This window comes from Anser anser (assembly GCF_964211835.1).
Source record: "Anser anser genome assembly, chromosome: 2".
Lineage (NCBI taxonomy): Eukaryota > Metazoa > Chordata > Aves > Anseriformes > Anatidae > Anser > Anser anser.
The window spans coordinates 130987619-131014569 of record NC_139721.1 but is presented as its reverse complement, the minus strand read 5'-3'; the positions used below and the strand labels follow the sequence as shown (position 1 = coordinate 131014569).

Here is a 26951-nt window from a genome sequence, read left to right as displayed (position 1 = left end):
TAAACCTAGTTCTACATCTTCGACCTTTCTTGCCAGAAAAGCATACTGATCTACATTTTCAAGGTCAGAAGAAGGGGATGACAGCATCTCAAAACTTGCTAAGAAGCTTATTATTATTATTTAGGTTACCCACAACTGCTTCTAAAGAGAAAACAGATGATCACTACCATGGGATGAACGCTTGAAATCATTACTTAGTAAAGAAGAATATGGATATAAACACACATGGCTTCCTGGGCTGAGAAATCAGCCATGCTAAAGATAAATAATTTCCTAGACATACTCCCTGCTACTTGATTAAGCAACAACTGAAATATATTGGACAATTAACAAACTATCCATTTGTTCTGAACCATGTAAGCTCATTTTTTAAGGAAGAATTACATGAAATCAATAATTAAATTCCCCAGATTACTACTCCTTTGAAAATACTCATTGCTCTTACATATTGAAGAGCAACACCATTTTTTAAAAGTTTTCTGAGTTGATACAGATATTTGACTTAAGGTTTTCAAATTGATTTGTCTTGGGAATTGCTCTGCTGTTTATATGAAACAGACCTGCACAGAAAAAGGTGATGACTCATGCAGCTCAGTGCCTAAACTACAGAAAAATACTATTTGCTAATCTTAGGCATTAATCGAAATCTTGAAAAGACTATTTTGAAAAGACCATGACTATAAACTTCACCTTCTTTTATTCCTTAAGGGATCAACAAGACTGTAGCTCTCTTGGATTATAATCTTAAAGTACATTAATGTTCTTTCTGTAAAATACAGTGAACTATGCCAACAGATAAATTAAAAATTGTTTAACTATTACCATACAACCAACAGAGGTAACTGTCCATTTGTTTAGTCAGTGTATTGATAAAAATACAAATAATCTTACCTGGCAGAAAACTGAACAAGAGCATACTGAAGAGCCTGCCTGATTTCCAGAAGAAACGATTCATCATCACTTAGTGTGTAATACCAATACTGCACATAGTCTCTCAGGGAAAACTGGATTACCTGAAATTGAACAGGGAAAAGAAAGACAAACTAATGAACAAAACAGGACAATACACAAAACAGCTTCTTGTGCCTGGTAATGCAACAGCAGTCTTAAAAGGTTCACATAGTGAACTCTACCATTACAAAACTGGGAGTGAAACAATAAAACTCTCATGCTAAAACCTCTTTCTCATATTGATTCATGTGAATTCACCACTGCTATGCCAAGAAACTACAACATACAGAAAACGGACTCAAATGTTGCCCAATATCCTAGTCCATCCTGGATGTTTTCCACTTACCACTCTCAACTATAATTTCTCAACTTCTATTTGTCTCACAACTACTTAGATATTACACACTCAATACTTGGAAAAATAAAAATAATAAATTAAATAGTCCTGGTTATAACTTACCTGTTGCAAAGGCTCATCAATTATATTTGCACCTGTCAGTCTTCTGTCAATCTTAATAGGTCTGGCTTCACGTTTCATTTCTTCTATGCACTTGAAAGAGATTAGGAAATTTTAACTCTGCAGGTTTAAGTAGAGCTGGATTCTAAGTATAGCTGCTCATGATACTTGTATACTTCCAGTAGCAACTCTGAAACTTTATGATTGCAATCTATGTAGTGCATAAGATCTAATATCCACATTTTTTATATGGTAAATAATGGCAAAAAAAATGACTTGCATTACTTCTTGCTTACTGTACAGAAGCAAGTTTGCTAAAATAACAGATCAGAAGGAAATAAAATTCAAATAGCAGTAAAAGTGCAGAGATAGACAGCAGCACAAGCATGGGTAAGACTCCATCTTAATACTTGACGATGAACTTCCTGTGTAGCCTCTGGCAAGGAATTGTACAGGTTGTCCCCCCAACCCCCTCTGTTTCTTTATACATCTCAGGTTATCATATATGCCAGTAGAGAAACTACTCTTTGGTACCATCACAATTGGACAGGCAAGTCTTAGAAAAATAATTGATGAGGATGTAAAGAATTGCCTTATAGAAGGACTTGCAACTTAGAGCAGTTTACTCCAGGTATTACTTCATCAGAGCTAACTTGCAGGAAGCAACATACTGAAAGAAGTACTTGCTGACAGTGTTTCACTGAGTGGACTAATACGGTGTCCTTCTATAAACTTCTGGTGAAACCTGCAATTAGCCCCTTTATTTTCTGAGAAATGGCAACACAACAACCTACATTACTGTTCAAAAAAAAAATCAAGTTTTTTTTTCCCCCTATTCTCTAGAGAAGAGAGTGAGTTATGGCTGTACTGGGGACATAGAACCATCAAAAAATATATATATATATAAAAAAAACCATAAAAATGATAAACAATATGCCCAGTGTTTCTATTCTACATGATTCCCCCTAAGTCTCTCTCGTTCAAACAAGTTCACATTCAGTGAATGGTGCTGAAATACAAGGCCAGAAAACATCTCTCTTTTCAACTAACAAGGAAATATTTGCTGTTGCAAAGTTCTACATACTTTTAAAGGTGAGGAAACAGTTTGATACTACTTCAATATGTAAAAAGTTGACTCATATTCAAACAATATTCCAGCTATGTATTTATGAATTTGCAAAACATTTTTGTCTTGACAGTGTCAAAAATGCCAGAACAGTACAGAATGGAATGATTATATATTGCTACTAAACAGTTATAATTGCCAAAATAGTTTTAAAAGCGAAGTTTGAAATTTGAGGATTGCATGCACAAAACCACATTTGGAAAACAGAAAAAAAAAAAAAGCAGCCAGAAGGAAAGAGGAAAAAAGAGAGAAACAGAATATGCAAGGTTAGTTGGTAAAATCTGAATGCTTATAGGCGCTTAAGATTCATGTTTGGGTCTTGTCCTCAAGAAAGTCAGTCCAACCTTCTGCTCAAACCAGAGCCAACTACAAGGTTAGACCATTCTTACACAGTCCTTTTTCTCCAGTGAAAGTTTTATGTATTTGCAATACTAGGTAAATAATCTTCCATCAAACTTACATAATTTCCCCTTAATGCACAGCGTTCACTATATATATAACAAGCAGCATCTATGCAAACATATGTGTACCAAATCCTGTGTTGTAAGTTCTCTAGACCTTGCTGCACTCTACGCATTACTTTATCCACATTTTGGTGCTCTGAATTTTAACCTCTTTCTATAAAATCAAGCATTTGAACATTCATCTTCACTTAAAGAAAAACAAAACAGAACAAAAGAAAAACAGTACCAAAATCACAGAATCACAGAATGGTTGAGGTTGGAAGGGACCTCTGAAGGTCATCTAGTACAGCCCCTGTGCCACACTTGGTCACCTAGCGCATGTTGCACAGGATGGCATCCAGGCGGGTTTTGAATATCTCCAGAGAAGGAGACTCCACAGCCTCTGTGGGCAACCTGTGCCAGTGCTCTGTCACCCTCACAGAACTGCCCTCTCAAATTCATCTGGAACTTCCTGTGCTTCAGTTTGTGCCTGTTGCCTCTTGTCTTGTCACTGGGCACAACTGAAAAGAGACTGGCTCCATCCTCTTGACACCCTCCCCTCAGATATGTATACACATTGATGAGGTCTCCCCTCAGTCTTCTCTTTTCCAGGATAAACAGGCCCAGCTCTTTCAGCCTGTCCTCATACAACAGGTGCTCCAGTCCTCTCATCATCTTTGTAGCCCTCCTCTGGATCCGCTCCAGCAGCTCCATGTCCCTCTTGTACTGGGGGGCCCAGGACTGGACACAATACTCCAGGTGTGGCCTCACCAGGGCTGAGTAGAGGGGCAGGATCACCTCTCTTGACCTACTGGCAACACTCTTCTGAATGCACCCCAGGATCCCATCGGCCTTCTCGGCCACTAGGGCCTGTTGCTGACTTATGGTCAGCCTGCTGTCCACCAGGACTCCCAGGTCTCTCTCTACAGAGCTGCCTTCCAGCAGGTCAGCCCCCAGCCTGTACTGGTACTTGGGGTTATTCCTCCCTAGGTGCAAGACCCTACACTTACCCTTGTTGAACTTCGCGAGGTTCCTCTCAGCCCAACCCTCCAGCCTGTCGAGGTCCCTCTGAATGGCAGCACAGCCCTCTGGGGTTATCAGCCACTCCTCACAGTTTTGTGCCATCAGCAAACTCGCTGAGGTTGTACTGCGTTCCATCGTCCAGGTCAGTGATGAACAAATTGAACTGGGCTGGACCTAGTACTGACCCCCAGGGGACACCGCTAGCTTCAGGCCTCCAACTAGACTCCGTGCTGCTGAACACAACCCTCTGAGCTCTGCCATCCAGCCAGTTCTCAATCCTCCTCACTGTCCACTCATCCGCCCCACACTTCCTGAGCTTGTCTATGAGGATGTTACGGGAGACAGTGCTGAAAGCCTTCCTGACTGCCTTTGAGAAAAAGAGCTTCCTATCAAGAATCCACATCTTCAGATTACTCTTCCAACTGAAAAGCTCAACTAAACTAGCTAATGCTGTATTAACAGAGTGACAAAAAAGACACGCAGAACACTACTGTAGACGACAAATAAACATTAACTGGAGGACAACTTCAAATAGCATTTAGTATGAAGGGTTTTTTTTTCCTGACTTACTACAAAAAAATCCATACATCACTCAACATTGGTAAATTAAGAAAAGTGACATACATGCACCAATAATCCACACTCAAAACCAGAAGTACTAAATTTGCAACCATTGTACAGAAAAAGACATTTTATTCTTTCATAAAGCAACTGGAGCATACATACATATAGGGATCAAAAAAAAAACATTAAAAAAAGGTTCAGAGTAAGTCTAAAAGACAGAAAAAAAATTGTTTGTAAATCTGCTCTCAAAAAAGTGTAAGACATAAGCAACACTTCACAGTCACTATAAGCATTGTAATCCATATAGCGCCGAGAACTTTAGTCTCCTAAAATCATGTTTCATTAATGGAACCAAATCATTAGTTTGCTGACTCATTTTTCAATAGTGGCAATAAAGCCTTAAATTTTTCATTTGGACCAATAAATTTACTCTCAGCTTAGAATCTACTTAAGTCCCAGACATCTCAGTTACACGCACACACAAATTGTGATTAGAAAACATGCTGCTGAATCACAAAGCACATTTCTTTACATGTGCTGCTGATAAGAAAATTGAAACTTCCTCACCACAGACAACATGAAGTGCAGTGACCAACTGTCTGACAGCTGAAAGATGTTTCAACAAAACATTTGGGAGATTTAGCATTTTAATGTAACTAGCAATTTTTAGGTTCGTTTTGTCTATACTAATGAGTTCAAACCAATTAGGCCAAGTTACACCTGCCAAGACATATAGATTCATAAACCAGGAATTGCTGCGAACTCCACATCTTGGCTATTAAGAACTTATTCTGTACTACAGAGATGCAGATTTAGCCAATTAGAACGCCTGAAGTCTATCTAGTCTATCTCGTCTAGGATGCCTAGGTCTATCTACCTGGTAACATTTCAGAAAAGAAGACAACAAAGTTGGAAAGTGTTACCAGATCACACTGCTCCCTCACTTGTGTATGCATTTCCGTGATTTTTGCTTGGCCTTACATAAATCTTGGTCAAAGATAAGAGCTTCTACCTCCCTTAAGTACTCTAAATCTAGACTTCATCAAGAAACTCACTGACCACAAAGAATCAAAACTGGCAAAACTACAGACCCAAGGATGGAAGAATCATAAGAAGTCACAACAATCTTGCAAGAAAACGCCGGAAGGAGCTAACACCTCCCCACCTCCGCCTCCCAAAAAAAAAAGTCTAGAAAAGAATAGTTTAGTAATTTCTAACATATAGCATTAGACAGTTGCATCTTACTCTTTTTGCATAATGAACTCAGAAACAGTAATTGAAACAGACTTTCCATAAATGCTTTAAAAGCTTATATTTCAAAAAAGAAAAATCTTGCATTGCAAATTCATACCCAGTGTAATAGCTGACTCAAAACATAAAAGCAGGATCATTTGTTTTGGGAAACAGGTATATTTCTAATTCTTAGAATAACAACGCTAATCAGTTTGAATCTAAGTTTCAAAGCTATAAAGCCTGATTTACAAGTTAAGGTCAGTAAAGACTCCTTACCTTAGGGATCCCAACTGATGTACAAGGAAGAAATGAATGTTCACACTGCTCCAGGTATTTTTCTGAGTTGCTTTTTCCAAATAAAAGAGTAACCACAAAACCCCTAAAATTGAAAAAGAAAGACAAGCTAGAACGATCTTTCTAATCCCCACCCTCTAGAAAACATTGCACAGTTACAAAATGCCAATACTTGACTCTCACCATTGACTACCATAGGACAGGGCTCTTTCAGTGTAGTATGCTACTCAAATAAACTGACACAATGCAGTATGAAGTTTTCCAGTCTTCTGTTCTCATTCTTAATATAATGTTATCACACGGTAAATATCTATAGTCTATACTACAGAGCCTGCTATGTAGAAGAACCTTTAAGAGCATGCTGCCTATGCTCACAAACATTAGAAGAGTGAAAAAGGGGTACATGTATAGGCCACTCTGGTTGCATTTATACAAAGATGCTTTTACTTCAACGCTATGCAGAAATAACCTCTTTACAGAGATATTTAGACCATGACATTGTGGTAATAGCCACAAAAGCACCAGAAAGAAACTGATGTAGTAAGTGTAGAAAGTAACTACTGATTACACATTATTACATAGATTTAAATGAGAAGTAAAAAGTTTTCGATCTGGAACTTATATTAAGCTGAAAAATAAAGTAAAAATCAATAGTCCTATCAAGCTACCTAAGAACAGAGAGGCAAAGTTCTCCTAGAAGAAAAAGTAAGTTAAACACAAGGCGTTGGGGTTTTGTTATTTAATTCAGCATATAAATTCTAGAAACAAGCACACTCCTGGACCATTTATTTTTTAAAAAAATGTTACGTTAGAAATTCATTACTTTACCCCCTCAAAATTCGTCAATAGTATTTAAATTATGACTTGTAGTTAAGCAGGACAGCAACTACTTTTATTATTGTTTTCTTTGTAATATAATGAAAGCACAATGGAAAATAACCACTATAAGAAGTTCAATTTTGCTGCAACAGGAATAATTTATGGCTTATGACACAGGGCACAAAAACAAAAACAAAGCTAGTTTTAGTAAGAAATAGATGAAAACCTAAAGGCTGTGCCAATTATAGCATAACTGAAGTAGGGAGCCTTTGAAAGTTGAACATGAAAAACAATGAGAAGCTACTGCTGCTCAAGACTAGTCTTGGGACGGCTAAACATGCATGGCTTTTTAAGCAAATATCAAAGTATTCCATTTAAAGGACAACTGACCAATGCTTGTGGTCACAGCATCTAACAAGGTTGTTCTATGCTAGAAACATGCTGAAATCATACATTCTTTTAATATAGATTGCTCCTGCTAAACTATATTCTTACTCTTATGATTAGAATTTAGTTCCTAACCAACACATCTGAATTAGCCAGAAGTATTCCATTTGAAAGCTTTAATTCCCAAGCTGGGAACCTTTCTTTTCAAGTACTGTAATGCTCAATAATTCAGAAGTAGGGAGGTGATCGTTTATACTGTAATAACTCCAGAACAGGAAAAAAAAAAAAAGCCACACAAAATTATTATGGGTAATTTGATAAGGTAGAAGAAAATTTCACTTGATATTCTGATTCCTTTACAGCCTATAGCATCATCTTTATCTGCCAATCCCAAATACTTTCTACATCTACATGTGAATGAAGGACAACAAATTAAAAAAATAATTAAAAGCTCTAATTGCTTTTCTGCTCCAGATGCTTCCAGATAGCTTTAAAATCATAACACCAACACTGCTTTTAGCATCATAATTCAGTTCAAGGACAAAAACTTGCTTAAAAAACTCCACAGTATTAGTTTCACTATGCCAATTTGTTTGTTTGTTTCAATCATTTAAATGTTTGGGTTTATTTTATTTATAATCTGTCAATTTCCTATTAGAAATCTCAGTCTGCTTTTAAAGAAAACAGTATTCCCAAAATGCCTTTTTTTTCCCAAAATGGTTTAACTTCAACCATATATTAATAATTTGGATCAGAAAGAAGGGAAGAGCTACTTCCTTTAATTCAAAAGGATCAAAACCTTGCAAGTAACTAGCTATAGATTATGACCATTCAGTACAGCTGTTAGTTAATCAGAAGCTTCCAGTGCAAATGCTTATCCAATTCATCAAGAGGATATTCAATCCAGTAAATGAGAAATCAGTTTAGTCTTTTCTAAAATTGAATAGAACAGAAAAAGAACGAGACTGTAATTTATTTAACCAGTTATTTTTTTCCAAAGATTATTGGAAGACCAGCTTTTCACAGGGATGGATTAACAACAGAGCAAAGGTGAAAGGCAGAAAAGTGAGGACTACAGATTTATCTTTTTCCTATCAAGTCTGAAAAGTAACAACGTCAGCTGAATGGCTTTGTAGAAGTCAATAAACAGCTAGCTTCAGAACCAATCTGGTAGGAATTAGAATAATCAATGTAGGCAGCCAGACACATATACATGGATATTATTAAGTATTGATTTTTTTTTTTTTTTTTACACAATGGAGCAAATTCCTTTACATGTCATAGTGATTGGTGGTCCAAGAAATTTTAGTTATGACAGTATCAGAAGCTTAAGGCTGCTGGCAGAACCACAGATCACATAACTTCTATTTTACTTCTTTAGAATGCAAAGAGAAAAGGAGAGAGAGTAAGGTAAAAAACACACATGGAACATACACGGTACAAAGAAAAGATGGGTGAAAGACAGGCCCAGCATCAGGTTAAGGGATTTGCACCAATACTTGAAGTAGAGGCAACAAATATTTTATGAAGCTTAACACCTTGTAATAGTCTTGGCTATACAGGTTAGAGACAGTATCTACCTCTTGCCTCCTGTTTTGGATGGAAAGTTCTCAGTTGCCTTAGGGATGAGTTATCAAACCCCAAACTCTAGCTTTTTTTTGTTTTGTTTTGTAAATCAATCCTAAAACAAAACAAAATTAAACAAAGACGACTTCTGATTTAAAGCTTTCGTATGGACACACAGTATCCTTCTATCCATACAAACACAGTAGCATGCTTACTACAGGCTAATTGTGCAGGAGGAAAGACACCGTTAGGAGTATATAAAAAAAAACAACTAGATAGCACACAACAGAAGTGAAACAGTAGAAACAGATAACGTTGATACAGCTATGGCATCATCTTTATTTTCCTTCACAACTCACTGGCACATAGTATAAACATTAAGGTCATTATTAAGGATGCAACCAATGTTTTCTGTTTGAACTGCAAAATGGGACAAAAGTAGCCTCCCAGCTAGCGGAAGTCTGAAACCATTGATATAAGCCACCATTTGTGAACAAGTGTAAACAGCTAGAAAACTGTGTGCCAAATTGGATAACAATTCAAAGAATTAAGATAAAGTTACACAATGAAAAGCCACATCCAAAATTGTTACTTTGCTCCACATAAGGGTATAGTAGCTTCCTTAATGCTCATGCTACACATGAACCAAAATTAGATTATTATCTTAATTTACATAACTGATGTTATATCATTGCTAACCATAGGTGAAAAAGTTATAAACAAATATTAATGTTATAAGGTAAGAGGAACAGGACCAAGTGTTTTGCATAACTTTGCATGGGAATTAATTCACAAAGAAAAGTAGGCAAGAATAACTTTAAAATAAACCTATTTGACCTAGTTGGTACTCCTGATTCTGTATGCTGACTGTTAAAGGATGCATCTCACACGTCTGACAAGATAAACGATGTAAAAAAAGGACCAGACTGCAGCCTTAGCCAAGAAGGTGTGCATTTTAAGCTAAACACTCTACTGGAAGGGCTAAGACTTCATATCTGTCTAAGTACATAAACATGTAATAGGAAAATGGATACAAATTCTGCTTTAACAAAATTTAACAGTACCACAAGATGATTTTAGTTTTAAAATCAATGCTCAATGACTAGCTACAAAAATGAACCAAGTTGCATTGATGGACAAACAGCCAGCAAAATATGCCAGTCATACACGTATCAAGATTCAACAAGACAAAGGCATTTACTTAAAAACTAGTTTAACTCACCAATCTCGTAAACTGACTACTCTGCATTCTCAGACAGGGAATTCCAAGTTTAACCCAAGTTTAAAACCCAAGCATAGCATCTCCAGTTCTAGACACTAAATCCATTGCACTTTTTGGAATGACAGAGAAATGTACTAATATTCTTTACTGTATCCAATAAGAAAGCTAAAACGGTGTTTCAAAGCGAAGAAAAAGAATAAAGATAGCCCAAACACTCTCATTAGAAGCCAATCAGGTTGTGGAAAACCAAGAAATATTGCTGTCCTGCAGAAGAGACAGATGAATGAGAGGAGGGGGGAATACGTCACCTCTCATTTAGATCTGGCATTAGAAGTAAAGGTTATAAGGCAGACATATACAATGCAAAAGTAGTGCTAACGACAATTAAAATACATTCTGTTTGCTCCCTTCCTGTCCATAGAATAAAGTATCTACAGTTACTAATCTGATTTACTTGATGAAGGTGTTACAAGACATGTCAATAAACCAGAAAAACACCCGCTCACTGTCCTCATGAATGAAGTACCTTATGTAGGAAAAAGAGATAGTGAGAAGGAAAGGAGACATAATTACTTGGGAGAAGAACAGAAATAGGAAGTAATGAACTGAAAGTAACAGTGGTGTTAAGTGAGTATTTGTCCTCTTAACATCTCTTATATATAGCTCTTTTGCTTTTTTTATTATTATTATTTTAAATCAGTCATCTTTTTTGCCTTGGCAAACATAGTATAAGCAATATTCAGCAGAAAAAAATTATCAAAAGTAAAATTTAAGATCAAGAAAAAAACTCAGGTCACAAAGAGCTTTTTAAATGAGGATGTAATTAAATAGAAGTCACTGCAGATTTTCACAGCAAACTGCTAATACACGCATTAAAATTTAACCTCAATTATAAAAGAAACTGTAAGTAGTCTACTTACCCACCCACGAAGCAGAGGATATAAAATGCAAAGTAAAATATAGCAAAGGGTCCAAAAGTTATTAGAAAAAGCACAACACCAAGACTTCCCCATCCCCATATGGAAAGACTGGTCTGTAAACAAGAACACATAGAAAAAGTATTATTAATATGATATTTTTTACAACTTTAAAGTCTCCAGAGCAATATTTGTAGTTTATTAAAAACTTGATACATTTTAACTGTGTAGGAAATAGACGCTTTGCTTGATAAAATAAAAACACTAAGTAAGAAGTACATATTGCTACCAACTTACATTGTGAGCCAGCAGTCTGCTTTAGCCAGCATTAGAGCATTTTTCCATTAGCTACTGTTAGGCATCTCTCACTTCAGATGCAACTGTTATGCATAAAGTGTCAACTTTCTTCTCTACATTTTTTTTTGTACACACTTGTTTCTTGAAATACCTTCTTCATGTGAAATTCTCCACTACTTCCAAGAAAAATACAGACTTTGCAACAGAACAGGAAAATATCACTACAATCACATTTACATGACTAAACGTGCAATTTTCCACAGCCGAGCAATGCTGTATCTTCATTAGATGATGCACTGGTCAGCCAGTACATCAAATATTGGATATAAATTTACTTTTACTCTTTTTTTGAAAAGAGAGAGGGAAACTTAAGAAACTGATCATTATATCGACAATTTTTGTTAGCACAGAAATCAAGAGCATCCAAACAATCCTCTAGTATCTAAAAAGGATTTTGTTTTGAAATAGTGAAATTTAATACCAAAAAGAAGAGAGATCCCATGGCAGGACAGATTTATCGGCAGCGGGGGGAGACAAAAGCTGTTTTGAAAGCACCCAGTGCAGCTGAAGTCAACCATAAGAGCAGCTGTGGATTTGGTGGTTTCTTAGGGCCAGTGCCTGCCATAACTGAGCAGACAAAACTCCTCCTGCAGCGAGATATGGGGCATTGTGCTGCTACACACTGTGCAAGCACATGCACACACGTAAGTATATACACACAATCTTTATCTCTCTATATAGATGTATACCTGTAAATATATAAATGTATGCGTGTGTATACGTCCAAAACGCAAGGTAGTGAAAACCTGACTGCGCGGCGCTACAACGGCTTTGGACCCTCACGGTGCTGCAATGCAGCCGGAGAGTGTATAAACGTAATTCAGCCTAGTCTACAGTTCAGTATGGAAAGCATGTTTCAGCCAAGGCTCAAAAGTGTGAAACTGATGATGACAAGTATTTATAGGCCACCAAAACTGTTCCAGCTCTATGTTTCTCAACTTTTCTTTTTTTGCTGGTGTCTAATTTACGCCTTTCCTACCAGTGATCAAATGACACCCTGATGGAAACTCAGACAACTGCTATGTCAACAAGTAACACTAAGAAAGCACTTAAATAAACTCGTCTTGCAGTTTGACATTTAGAAAACAAGCAGAAATTGAACACCAGATTTGCAGAGAGCCCTTTTTTAAAGCTTTTAATAGGAGAGATGGGGGACGCTTGCCTACATTTCTTATTTTTCTGAAGACTATTTAGATTTCACCTTTCTCTCAGGCACAGAATTCAGAAAAAAAAAAAAGAAAAAAAAACTTCCTGAGGGGAAAAAAAAGTTTTCAGAATCCTATAAACAATGAACAGTAATAAAAAATAAGATTCGTACATAAAGCAGCCTCAGTTCTTTTCTGAAAGAAAGACATCGGGCTGCCCAAAAGCAAAATCATAGCTCTACAGAGAGATTGTTTCATGGATGTACAAGGTAATCACCAGAATTATTTAATTCTTCCTGTTTTATTACGAGTTTAATAGAAAGTTGAGACTGGATTGTTTTCTTCCTAGTTAAAGCTTTTTAGCAAGAGATGGAGAAGTTATATTGGCTTTTTGTTTGGAATTTGGAGCTGGAAAAAATTACACTCATCTACTTACTTATTTGTTTAAATTAAAGTGTCGCTGCTCAAAAACTGAACTGAAAGAGATTCAATTCTCTTTCAGCTGAAAAAGTGCGTTGACTTTATTAGGTGATATTAACCATGCAATTCAAACAGCTAAAATGCTAAAGAACAGTGTTAAAATAAACTAAAAAAATCTTGGCCACAGCTGAGTAGAAGATTCTTTTAACTTCTAAGAAGTAAATGCAGCAGTACTTTGAGAAGACAGAGACAACAAAAGGGACACCAATACAAAAAAACGGCAAACACAACAATGAAAGTGCCATGAGCTCTCATCATACATTCTCATTATGCATCTACATTCTAATACGCAAAGACAATTCCTCCAATTCATGCCCTCAGAAATACGTACATCCTAAAACTTCTGCACAGCACTACACACAACAGGAAGATATGCACGCAGAAGATAACGTTTAATCGTGATCTTTTTATATCAAAAAAATCAGTATGCTTAATGGCATTATTCAAAAAAGTTGAAGTACCAAATATGGGATAAGCACTCTAAATGACTTAACAAAACTTAATTAAACTAGATAGAAGGGTGCATATTCAGGGTTGGATGAATGCATAATTAACAAAGAAAGTTCTCTAACTCTAATAGATAGAACAGTGACCTTTTGTCCTACACCCTAGCTTTGCAATTTAGCATATGGCTACAGAGATTCAAATCTCATTTGGTATTTTAATAGGATTTCTTCAAACTCGTACAACTCAGTACACTGCAGTAAGTACAACAGATACTGGCCCAATTCTTATATACTTTAGACACGTGGTGTATAGTCTTGTGGATTTCTGAGAGAGACATTCAAAAGGATGCAGCGATGAGAAAGGTTCCATTCAGGCTGACTGCAAATAAAGGTTCCTGTAACCTCACACTTCTTAAAGGGCCATTAGCAGCATGTCTCCCAAACAAAACTGAAATCTAAGTTTCCTTTACCACATCGAAAGCAACTATGAAAAGCAAAGAAAGTCCTAATATTACTCAAGTATGACTATGCAACTCGTACTGCCTTAGTAGAAAGGTAAGGTGAAACTAGCTGGGGTATTCAAAAAATAAAAAGTCATACCCCTCCTACGTAGAACTTCTTCACAAATAAGCTGTATTTATAACGTCACTTCAAAAAAAAAATTTAATGAAGCTTTGTCTAGTCTTACTGAAACTGGTTGTAGGGTGAGTATTTGTCACTCTTGACATTAAGAACAAGCCAGCCTCCTGAAGAGATGCTTTAACAATGGCATTTAAGTAGCAGCTCCCCAAAACCCCTTAAAAGAAGCTGAAATGACCCCTGCCAGGAGCGCACCCTTCCAAACCGAACTGTCAAAGTTGCAGCTACTGAATTTCAAGCAACTCCGGTCAACTGCCTGGGGCTGAAGAGATAATATCAGCCTTAATCCTGTGGGATGCAGTTATGTCTGCACGCTGTGTGCGCGCACAGGCACACGTAGACAATGGTTCTTTGCTCCAGATGAACAGTGCTTCCACCTCATCAGCTGGACCCGCACCGGCTTACCATCCCTACAGATGCCGTACACTTGTCCCACCATCACCGCTCCCTCTCTTTCGTGTCTTAACTTTTACAAAGAAAGACTTCTGTAGCATATTTGTAAGGTCATACCCATGAGGGGGCTAATGCAGCACCACAGAAGGCACAGTCGTCTTCTTCCATGGACTGGAATTGCTTCAGCAAAATAAAGATCAAATGCAGTAAAGGGCTGCCTGCAAGTCAAAACTGCACACCAGAAAGACTCATTAGTTACAAGTCAGGTGAATATTCACAAATTTGATTCAGCTGATGCAGATAACACTATCAATGACACCTGACTTTTTTTGTTGTTTTGGACTGGGCTTTGTTCATTTTTCCCACTCAATGTCCCCCGCACCACAAAAAAAAATACAGACACCTACTAAAAGAAGTACACAAACTTGTTTTCTTATATACCTCTGCTTTTCCTTTGTTTGGCTTCTGCTTTCTAATTAATGCAGCATTTTGATGGCTCCTGTTGCACAACTACAGCTGATACAGCTGAGCTCAGACTGACTATGTCACCATCCATGCAGGACTTTGTGTATATCCGTAAGATTCACCGCCTAGAAACTATGTACAGTTTATAGACTAGACAGACAGAGTCTTAAAAAAAACAGTTTAAGAGAATAAATATCCCACTGTAATTTAGTATGCAAGTAGTTATGCATATGATAGTTCACTACTTACGAATTAGCTAGATTATTTTTCAAGCGAGTCAAGCAGGAGCGTGGCAAGGTTTTAATGTACCAACCACAACAGCAATGAGTTACTACAACAGCATACGTAACTAGTAACTATGCTTTTTTTTTTTTTTAACTATACTTTAAAGTAGCTTCCGCGGGTTTCTTGTTCATTTAGTCCAGTGGACAAGCTTTCAGAGCTTTGCTTCTAATCCATCTTTAAGCAAAACCCTCAGCCCCGACACAGCTTTCACTGAATATTTGCTGAGGAATGTACAGCTGTGCTCAGTTTGCATTTAAACTGGTGCGGTCAATTTTCATTTGCAACTGCAACTGACAGATACCTAAGTGCTTCTCCTTTCATGCAAAAACAGCTCCAGGTGTCCAGCCGACAGATGCTCCTTTTCTTCTTGCCTTCCCCTTTGCCACCAGGCAGCAGCCACGTTTGTGTCTTGCAGAACAGACAGACAAAACGGCTGGAAAGGCTGGGCTCGGGAAACACCTACTTGTCCATCTACAGCTTCGGCAGAAGACCACTCATATCACACAGCTGTAACATCCAAAAGGCCCGTATCGCTACTGCTGGTTGCCCTTCTGAGCGCTTTCAAATCGAAGGCTTGCAACAGAATAGTCTGAACTTTGAAAGAACAGGGTCATTTAAAAACAAAAACACTTTCTTGCAATTATTTTACTGTGTATATCTGATTATATCCGTGTATATCTGATTAGTGTTTTTTAAATGGCAGTAGGTGACAAGTACCTAGCTAGATAAGCAAACTAATCTTTGCTATTTTAGTATTTTTTCAATATGATGATTTGCCAAATGTATTCAACGCCACCTGTGGGCTCACATTAAAAAAATTGTCAAAGACTGCATATACAGTAGATGTCAAGTTTAATTTTCTGTTAATTCTCCACATCTGCGTTTTCACTCAACTTCCATTTTAAGTGTAAATGGAATGTGTTCATGTATAAACCTTTCTATAATTAAGGCAAGTGTCATTTTTGTCAAGTGATTAAAAACATTATTTTAGGATTCAAATTACTGTGTCTTCACTAGCATGACAAGTAGAATTGGAAAGCAGTATCAACTGGAGTACCAATTTCATCTGCAGTGAAATTGTTATGTTACACTACCAGGAGAAACATTTAACAAGTACAAAATAAACCATTAATATCTTTGTAGTTACATTCCTACTACATGCCAAATCTACAGCAATCAAAGTGAAAGACACATCAAGTGGGGTTTTGAAAAGAGGTCTGCATATCCCTATTTCCTGACATCACTAAAGGTCTCTTTTAACCTCTTCTGTCTCGTCCTTTTGCCCTTTCCTTCCTTAGCCCAAAAGGCTCTCTCAAACTATGTAAAAACTAATTGCAGTGAAATCTATACAACAATTTACTGCTGCAGTACTCACAAGAAAATTCTTGGGAAAATTTTAAAGAGAAGGATTTTCATATACTCTGTTCTCCTTTTATTACTTTAAGTTTAGTTTTTTCCCCCTCCTTCACCCAAGTAAGCCTAAAATATTAGAGGATGTAAATATAAACAAATCATCTTTTAAATAAAGAACATTACACAATGTTAAGTTTTAGAAAGTTAGGCCCGTGAAGTTTCTTCTGGGTAAGTGCAATATTCTTGCTGATCCCTCCTGGTTACGCAGGCTGGAAGCTCCCCTCTTCTGTACTAAACAAGAGTCCATCTGTCCCCGCTCCACCTCAGCTCATCCTGTTCTGCTTACGGCATGCTTCGTATGTCAAATGGTTTAATTGGTTAACAGTTGGATTAATCCAAGAGCAGCCACGCCTAGCTCTGTTTAGCTCGGATTTTCCCGCTGCTTCTCACGCTGCCTGAGACAGGAAAGCTTTGGGGATCGTGTTCCCCTGTCCCCCCAGCTACACAAGTTGGTCTAGCAAAGTGCTTCAGGACAGGTAATAGCTTCTGCTACATCCTAAAACCACAATCACTGCACTGCTTCTGTGATTTATGACATTCATTTTTAAAAGTGCAAAGCCTTTAAATGAAAATATATGCTAACATCACCTTAAAGTACACAACAATACAACAGAAACACAGTATGTAATAAAAAGTTTAAAAGCTGTCGTGTGTGTTATTGCAATTCATTTTTATCAGAAAAATTACTAAAATAAAAACTGCCTTATTGCTGAATATTACTGATTAAAATAGCAAAATTATGTTGTATGTTTTGATTAAATTTGTTTGTGCACGTAAGATGATTAAGAAAAAGAACAGTCTTCTGATTAACACTGGTTCTGCCAGAAAGAATAAATATTTACCCCAAAACTTTCTTTTCAAGTGAAAAAGCAAAGTGAAACAGTCTGGATTAACGAGTCAAGGGGCTTTTTTGTTTTTTGTTTGTTTTCTCACACCTGCTCCACCAGCATTCCTGATGACAATGTGAAGTTAGGAAGTGGATTTAATTAATTATTTTAATTGAACCAGCCTTCATTTTTCTAACATTCATTCTCTGGGCTAACATCTATTTTATCTACAGCAGAAGTAACTACAAAGGACAGAAAGCCTTGTTTCACATAACCAAATTTTGAAAGTGGAATAAATATTTAGCATGTAACTAGGAAAACCAAGAGGCCACCTTCACAGACACACTTTCTGTTCACAGGCTTGTGGTAAAACCCTAATTCTAAACCATAATCTAATTCAAAAGGACAAGGAATCACAGTCAGGTTTAAAAGCAGCAGTTCAGCATCTTGGATGATGATGAGAAATAGGAGACGCAAGCCCACTTTTAGCCAGTTTCCTAAATCTAAGAAGTGGTGACATACGCGAAGTCATTTTTAGCTTAATTTCAAAAAAGTGATCCTTACTGACTTGTATCTAACTTAGTTTGGCCAGAAGGAAAACAGACGAAGGATCCATCAGGACCAGACAAACAGGACCAGGCTTATTGCTTGACAGGACCACCTTAGGTGATCCAATGTGAGAACAAAGTAATCCCTCTAACTCAAGCTTGAATTTGAACCAGCGAGATAATCTAGACTGTTCTACATTCAGCCTCTGGATAAACAGATTACATCTATTTCAGGTCTTGCTAGTGCAAGACTCTGGAGAAGGAAAAGAGGGATAATCACAATCTCTTATCAAGTAACATTTAATATTTTTTTTTAAATACAAAAATGACACAGGATGTGGCTTTCTGTTCAAAGGCCATTCTTGTCTGGGATCTTTAGAAATGGAGAAGAAAGTGGAAAGAAATGGGTTTTAAGAGATCAAATGAACACTGATTATTTTTCTTAAAATAAATCCAATGTTTCTTCCCTGGAATTATCACACAGTTTCACAACAGTGCCTAAATGAAAATATTTTGCATAATCTTAGACAAAATTGTCTTCAAAAAGTTTATATGCAATTGATACTTCAGGAAACCTCAAAAACTTTAAACAATAGCCCATAAAAACAGGAAGTGAAATGAGGTGAAAGTGCTTTTTTTTTTTTCCCCACAAATGCAGAATTTGTCAACAAGACGGAAGGATAAAATAAGCTCAATTCCATAAGATGATGAACATTTTGGAACTATACGCCACAGCACCAACTGTGCTTTTTCTGTTTTGCTCTTTCCGAAATAACTCCTGAAAAATGTCCTAGAAACATCAAGTGTGAAACACAGCATGGACAATACCTTCAATTTTATAGAAGCACCTTTAAGCAATATAATTATTCTCAAGCAAACTCCATACAACAAGTAGGTAACTAATAAACCATGCTTTAATGACCTATCTGTAGATGTGTATGATTGTAACTGAGAATTTGTATATATACAAACACACACACAATCCAGAATGGTTTAGTTATTAGTACTCTGACTATAAAATTAGTCACCCAAGTTTTTTGTTTGTTTCTTTAACCTACTGGTAATATCTTAAATCTGTTATTTGATACTTGCAGCACAATTGTCAGAGTCCCCTGAAATACATTCATTTACTACTCTTACTTTAAGATGAAGCTGCTCTGGATGCACTGCAGTATTTCACTGTCCAGTTGTGGTTTTTCTTAACTTTAAAATTACGTAACACAATCTAATGGTTCCCAAATAATCAACACTCCTTATCTAGATAAAAAGTTACTTTAAAATATTAAATTAGCGATGTAACTTTACAGTATTTTACCTGAGACTGGGCTAAATATAATGAGATATTCTAATTGCCTTATTAGGTCAGACTATAGACTTGAAGGAATATAAGCAAAAAAAGGTAATTCATATTAGCTGCCATAATTGCCAGAAGGGTTCCTCTAGAAATAGACACCTCAACGAGACCAAATACTAATTTCCACATTCTCCCTAGTGGTCAAGTCTGTTATCTCTAACTACTGACATTCATGTCACATCTTTGTGGAACTATTTTGTGGTTAAAAGATGCTCCACCACCATTCCAAAAAAAAAAAAAAAAAAAAGTAATTTTTCCTTTATTACAAACGAGGAAAACTACAAACAATAATGTAGGGCTCAGAAAGGAAACCTTTGAATTTCTGAGCTGTGATGTCATATTGCTCCTTAACTACAGGCAGTACTGGATCAGGAACGTCAAAGCTCAGCTGAAGGCCAACACAGACACCTTCTCAAATTATATTGGCAGCAAAAGGGTATCTTCAAGAAGGTCAGTCCAGGCCAAGAGGGAAGATACAGGCCCATCGGCCTCATCGCGGTCCCTGGGAAGGCTGCGAGCAACCAACACGGATTTAGCAAGGGCAGATCATGCCTGACAACCCCATTCCTTTTTATGATGAGGAGAATGATGCAGGGAACAAGGAAAGGGCCTCAAACGTTGCGCATCTTCCCTTTAGCAAGGCACAATACCTCATTCTCCTTATCACCTAACTGGTGAGCTATGGGTTGATAAGTGGATGATAAGCAAAGAAAAAAAAATGACTGGATGATGGGATGCAAAAACTTCATCAGCGGTGCAAAGTTCAGTGGGCAGCCAGTAACTAGGTGGGCACCTTCAGGGACCTACATGGGAACCACCACTGTTTAATATCTTCATTAACTACCTGGATGAGGGGACAGGGTACACTCTCGGTAAGTCTGCATACAACACCAGATGAGGGCACAGCTGCCATTCAGAGGGACATCTACAGACTAGAGAAATGGGTTGACAAAGCCTCATGACATTCAACAAAAACAACTGTAGGCTTGCCGGGATGAAATAATCCCATGCCATAATACAGGCTGAGGGCCAACTCTCTGGGAAGGACTCTACAGAAAGGGATCCAGGGGTCCTTGCAGACAGTAACGCGAGTTGGCAGACAGCCCTTATGGAAAAGAAACAGAAGTGTTGCCAGCAGGTCCAGGGAAGTGATCGTCTATCTGGACATGAGACCACATCTGGAGTACTCTGTACTATTTTGGCCTCTCCATTAAGATACAAATTAACTTGGAAACCAACACACGGTATTTAATTCAACCATAAGGGATTTTCTGCCAAAACAAAGTACATCCACGTACCGAAGCCACATACTCACTCTACCAGCCATCATGGGATTGGTAGATTTAAAAGTTTATTGGTGATCCTAATTAATATTCTAGCCCCTATTTATATGACTGGGAAGTAACACAACCTTTGAAACTATCCTCCCCTCCAAACAGTGCTCACTTTGATCTTTAGAAATAAAAAAGGAGCAAGAGCAATAGTCTCCTAAACAACTACCACCAATATAATAATGGATGTTTACTGTCTAAACACTGGAATCTGAGGAAACAGCTACAAACATTATAATGACCGCTTTAAATAATTTGGGAGGGGGGGGGATCTTTTGTTCTTTTGACTCCAAAACCTCAACCAGTGCCAGCACCATGAATCTAGTTCCAGTTTGGACTTCCGCTTGCAATGATCTCCCCTTCACTATGTCTAATTGCTGTTCCTAAAAAATTACTAACAGTCCCCCAGCATTTGACCGCACACACAGGGCAACCAGGTGATCAGGCCCAGTCAGCATGGGTTTATCAAAGGCAGGTCCTGCTTGACAAACCTGATCTCCTTCTACAACAAGGTGACGCACTCAGTGGACAAGGGAAGGGCTGTGGATGTGGTCTCCCCAGCCTTCAGTAAAGCTTTTGACCCAGTAAGGCTTCCCACAGCATTCTCCTGAAGAAGCCGGCTGCTCAAGGCCTGTATGGGCATACGCTTCATTGGGTTAAAAACTGTCTCGGTGGCTGGGCCCAAAGAGTTGCGGTGAATGGAGTTAAACCCAGTCGGAGGCCTGTCAGTAGTGGTGTCCCCCAGGGCTCAGCACTGAGGCCAGTTCTCTTCAAACAGTGATCTGCACGAGGGGATCAAGTGCACCCTTGGTAAGTTTGCAGACGACACCAAGTTGGGCATGAGTGTTGACCTGCTCAAGTGTAGGAGGGCTCTGCAAAGGGATCTGGATAGGCTGGACCGATGGGTTGAGGCCAGATGTATGAGGTTCAACAAGGCTGAGTGCCGGGTCCTGCACCTGGGGCGCAACAACCCCATGCAATGCTGCAGGCTGGGGGACGAGTGGCTGGACAGCTGACTGGCACAAAGGGACCTGGGAGCGTTCACAGATAGCCAGCCGAATATGAGCCAGCAGTGTGCTCAGGTGGCCAAGAAGGCCAACAGCATCCTGGCTTGTATAAGAAGCAGTGTGGCCAGCAGGACTAGGAAGCTGACTGTCCCCCTGTACTCAGCTCCAGTGAAGCCAAACCTCAAATACTGTGTTCAGCTTTGGACCCCTCACTACAAGGACATCGAGGTGTTGGGGTGTGCCCAAGGAAGGGCAATGAAGTTGGTGAAGGGTCTAGAAAACAAGTCTTATGAGAAGCAGCTGAGGGAACTGGGGTTGTTTAGCCTGGAGAAAAGGAGGCTCAGGGGAGACCTTATTGCTCCCTACAACTACCGCAAAGGAGGTTTATAGCAGGGATGGGGGTCAGTCTCTTCTCCCAAGCAAGAAGTGGTAGGACAAGAAGTTCTCAACTGATAGGACAAGTGGCCTCAAGTTGCACCAGGGAAGGTTTAGGTTGGATAACAGCAAAATTTTCTTCACTGAAAGGGTTGTGAGGCACTGGAACAGGCTGCCCAGGGAAGTAATTGAGTCACCCTCCCTGGAGGTATTCAAAAGACATGTAGATGTGGTGCTTAGGGACATGGTTTGGTGGTAGACTTGGCAGTGCTAGGTTAACGGTTGGACTCGATGATCTTAAAGGTCTTTTCCAACCTTTTTTTTTAAATATGTAGTACTTTTTAACCAGGATGATAATTAGCTTCAACTACAAAACTAAATGGATGTGAAAAGAGGAACCTCAAAGAAGCAGTTTCCAGTAGCCAAATAACAGATCCAGGCTGCAAAGGTAGTGCATTTTAAGCAGCAGCTCAAATCCACCGAAGAAATACTAGAACCTTTCTCTGACAATTATGCTGCTACTCTGCTATTCCCTTCTTATGTTTAAACTTACTTCAGCTCTTTAAATGCACTAAGTTTTCTTGTCGAGATACCAAAAAGAAACTGATACAAATGCTTTCACTACAAATTCTCAATAGTCTCTGAGATTACATCTGAGCTCTCAGAAAGCCAAATTTTATATGAAGGATGCTTCTAGATGAAGACAAACATGAAAACTGATGTTATACAAAATGACAAAAACATTTACAAAGCTACAGCAATCCTCTAAACTTCCAGTTCATTACAACTGTTTTTCCGGACAGAATATCATCCAGCTGCATTAAAAATAAATAAAAAATGAGATCAGCACATCCAAATTTTCCAGTAGTCCGTAACATCAAAAGATTTGCTAATTCTTTGCAGAATGGACAGTGCCTGAACAAAAAAAAAAATGTCTCCCTATTCAACAAGGGGAAAAGAATTTTTGAATACTATAGCCTTTTTCAGTGGGATAAATGTAAGAGGAATATCAATTACAAATATTCCCAATCTTTCCCCCTCCTGTGTTTAAAATCCCCTTTCCTAATCCCTCCTTCAACCCTTATGGCTTGCCTGCTTTACCCACTTACTTCCAAGTCCCATTTGATTCACCATTCCTTTCAGTAAACCATGGTTACTCTGAGCATTTCTTTCCTGGTCTTCTGTGCACTTCTCACTTTTTCCTGAGCGCTGTCTGTTATCAACAAACCCACTTTGCCTGCTGTATCTGAAGTGCTTAAGCTTCGCAGGGTTTATCTGAGTGATTTGCTATGTAACACTGCTGGTGGGCTGCAGTGTGTAGCTCAGAAACCAAGGTACGTGTAAGTAGAGAGAGACCTCCTGTAATTTCTTCCAAGTCTCTGCCCCATAACCTCCGTCCACTTGGCCTCTATGTACGCACAGAGCCTGTTGAGTATCCTGATGAATATTTCAGCCTCAGCAGCCTCCTCCCCTTTCTCGGGCACAATCTGGGCCCAGAGTTACTGTGCCAGCTACATCCTGGATGGCTCTGTGGTGCACACACTGCCCACCACGGCACTGAAGGGGACAGCAAGCATGAATATCTGCAAATAAAATTTACAGATAGTTTTATGAACTCCCTGGAACACTTCATTCTCAAACAAGCATTTCCACCACCTGAGTATGGAATATTTCCAACAGATGAAACCGAGTAATTTGAGTACCCAGCTCCCAGCTCTTGATGCAAGTTTACAGAAGAAATCTAAAAACCTCAGCCATCAACAACATCAAGAACACTAAAAAAAAAAAAAAACTTGCCAAAGTGGATGCAGCTCACCTCACTCATAACTATTTTAGAGGCACAAATGCTTTCAGAAGTCACAGAAGGAACAAGGATGATCCCCATTTTCAAAAAGATAGGAATTATTTTGGGTATTAGTTCTATTTTAGATGTAAATAGAAGTAAATGCAGGAAGGCACTGTGCACTTCACTCACACTGGATCATGTAGCCATTGATTGGGTAATTTCTGTGTTCCCACTGACTCCTCATGCGGCTGCCAAAAAATTCCTCGCAAGGTTCCCAGGTAGCTGGTAGACCTGACGCAAGAAGCAGCATCACACCAGCTGGACCAGGTGGGACTGGGCAAACCCCCTTTAGCAGCAGCCCAGACTAGATCCACTCATATATAAGATACTGAGTGTCATTTCACGTTAATTCTAACATGAAATGACACTCAGTATCTTATATTCCTTTATGCCTGCAATACATCTAGAGAAAAATGTATGCCCTACCCCGTGACATCAGCAGGAAAACACAGATAAACGTTTAAGGAAGAAAAACAAAGAGGAAGGAAACACATTAGAGTGACAAGTAATAAATAAATGAAGAGCCACACAGATAACAAAGTGGCAGCATTCACAGACCAACTCATACTATTCCACACAAGAGCAGCATGGTTACTTTGATCCTTGGAAATCAGAAAAATACCTTGCATAATGCATCAAAAAAACAGAGAACACGAAAAAACAGGGTTAAGGCCAAATCTCTAGAAATCAAGAGAAAAATTAAGAACGCAAGCAAAACATTAACATATTGAGACTATTACAGCAAAACAATTTTGAATAGAAAACAAGAGAAAAGAAGGTATCAGTAAAATAAAGCAAAAATAAAAGAAAGTGATAGGCAAGAGCAAACCATCAATAATTGGTTATTTATTTTCCTTTACTGTATTCTCAAATAAAGTAGGGAAGAGCTTTGGAGCATTTATATAAACAAAGTTTGCCTTTGGTCTCTATTTCTAACTCATCATCTTCTTAAGAACTCTTTAAAAAGCTGTAGTAGGGCAATTGCCAACTGAAAGACAAGACCAATACTATCCAAAGTCCAGACAGTGTAAATACATAAAACTTATTTCATCATTAACACAAGAAAGTCAAATTAACGCAAGCATGAAGCAGAAAAGAGATAACGTCATGCCATAAAGCAAGGCACTCAGTGCTTGTACACAAACAGTGCAAGTAAATTACGTTTAGCACAGCTACTGAGTACTCAGTTTAGAAAAAAAGGAATGAAAATTTAAAATACTTACTCTCCCAGCAGCCTAGCACTATAAAGATACATCTTTGTATCAAAACAATGACAGTCACTTTCACACAAAACAATCTCCCCCACAATAATCTTAAAATTATACATAAGCAATAGATGAACCATAATAACCCCCTTTTCGTTGTTTTGCAATGTACCCTAAGATTAAATCTGTAAATGAGATGTTAAATCACAAGCTTTAAGATCATCATATTAAAAGATTTTTCTTTACAGAAATGAATTCCAATTTGTTAGCACTGTGATCAGAAATGCTTGTTTGAATATACAAAATATAATAAGCGTATTTCTTCCAATTATGTTAAAAGAAGCTAGCTACCTCAAACAATAGGTAGCAATATTAAAAATTAAAGTAAAAACTATTAACAAATATGCCAACATATGCTGGAAAAAATGCTCAGCATAGCATTTGAGGAAAAAATTGCACACAAAAATACAGGTGCAATTGCAAGCACATACATTTTCCTTATCTACCAAAAGAACTAGCAGTATTACCAATCATATTATTTTCAAGACATCACAAAAATCATTAGATATGCTTCAGAAAGATGCTGTATGATGCCATAATACAACACTCAGGAAAACTCTGAAAATAAACTAAGTCTGGAGTTGTTACAATGAAATACAGAGGTGTAAGTGAAGAGGTGTCAGCCTCACAAAGAAGAAAGGATCCAAGACAGCTCTGGTCAGCCTGCAGCAGCTGTTCTTAGAACAGCAATGAGCAAGGTTTCACCGTGCCCTTAAGTCAAACAGTTCCAAGATGATTTTTATGATCAGCAATACTTTAAAACAAACATTCTTTCTACAGTTACACTGGCTGGATACTTCTTTCCTCAAGCACCAGGTTTTTAGCTTATCCCCGTGGTCTGGAGCGCCAGATTCTGACCATAGGATGACCGGGAACATCAGGCACGTTCTGCCCATGCTTTCAGCGCTGATGATGAGCTATGACAGGAGTTATGCCAAGTCTGAGGCACTGTTTCATAACCAGTTGGTTAGCTGTAACAAGAATTTCACGATGAACTTTGAGAGTATTTTCTGCTTGGCCCTCGTCTGACAGCATCAGCAGGAAGAGTGGAAGCGCGGAGCATCCCACAGGATGTGTAGCAATGCAAACTTCCTGCTCGAGCCTAACCTAGAGTGCCTTATATGGCACCAGCACAAGCGCGGAGCAGAGCTAGCCCTCAGGGTTGCAAACATATATGGAAGAACAGAAATACATGATATTAAAATAGCAATATTTATGCAATAATAGCACTGACAGACTTGAATAAAATGGAACTCAGACCACACCGTTCCTCCCAGAAACACAGAACTGAGGCAAGAAAGGCAGAGGAAGAGACGCGATAAATATGAATCACATGGTAATAAAAGCAGCTGATTCTGTACAAAGCAAGCCAGATCCCAAATTCATGAATATTCTTGGAAAGAAAACGTGTGCAGCCCATCTTCTGACCCAAAACTCAGATTGCAATACTTAACCGAACGCTCTAGACATCAATGTTCTCAACAGGTACCTGTGAACCTTTAGCTTGGCCATACCGCCCCTCTCTTGGGAAAAAAAAAAAAAATCATAGCACTACTCCCACCTGTAAAACAAAAATCAGTTCTTGATAGATAACAGTTCTAAATACCAAGAGTTCTTCTAACCAAGCCAAGCTGCAGTATGTGCATCACGCTTGCCATTTGATGCAAGAAGGGATTTCAGTGCAAAGTGAGCAAGCAGAGATTGCAGAGGTTTCTCTTCTCCTGCTGGCACCTGGCAGACTGACTCCTACTGAGGTTCAAATGGGTCTTAAAT

The 26951-nt window shown here is 38.3% G+C and overlaps 1 protein-coding gene across 8 annotated transcripts in view; it reads right to left on the bottom strand.

The window, feature by feature from the left end:
* Positions 1–26951, bottom strand: part of SNX13 (sorting nexin 13) — a 68889-nt gene that overhangs the window by 35791 nt on the left and 6147 nt on the right. For 6 of the 8 annotated variants that reach the window (XR_014579434.1, XR_014579435.1, XM_083823561.1 and 3 more), the window contains exons 2-5: positions 11006–11118; positions 6074–6176; positions 1412–1501; positions 892–1013 (exon numbers count right to left, since the gene is read on the bottom strand). Coding sequence is in view for 6 of the 8 variants with exons in the window: in XM_083823561.1 (XP_083679687.1) it covers positions 892–1013; positions 1412–1501; positions 6074–6176; positions 11006–11118 (428 nt within the window). In the remaining 2 variants the exon portion in view is untranslated. Of the gene's footprint in view, positions 1–891; positions 1014–1411; positions 1502–6073; positions 6177–11005; positions 11119–14579; positions 14694–15513; positions 24268–26951 lie in introns of those variants that run through there. The other 2 variants (XM_083823560.1, XM_083823562.1) reach the window with 2 other exon arrangements.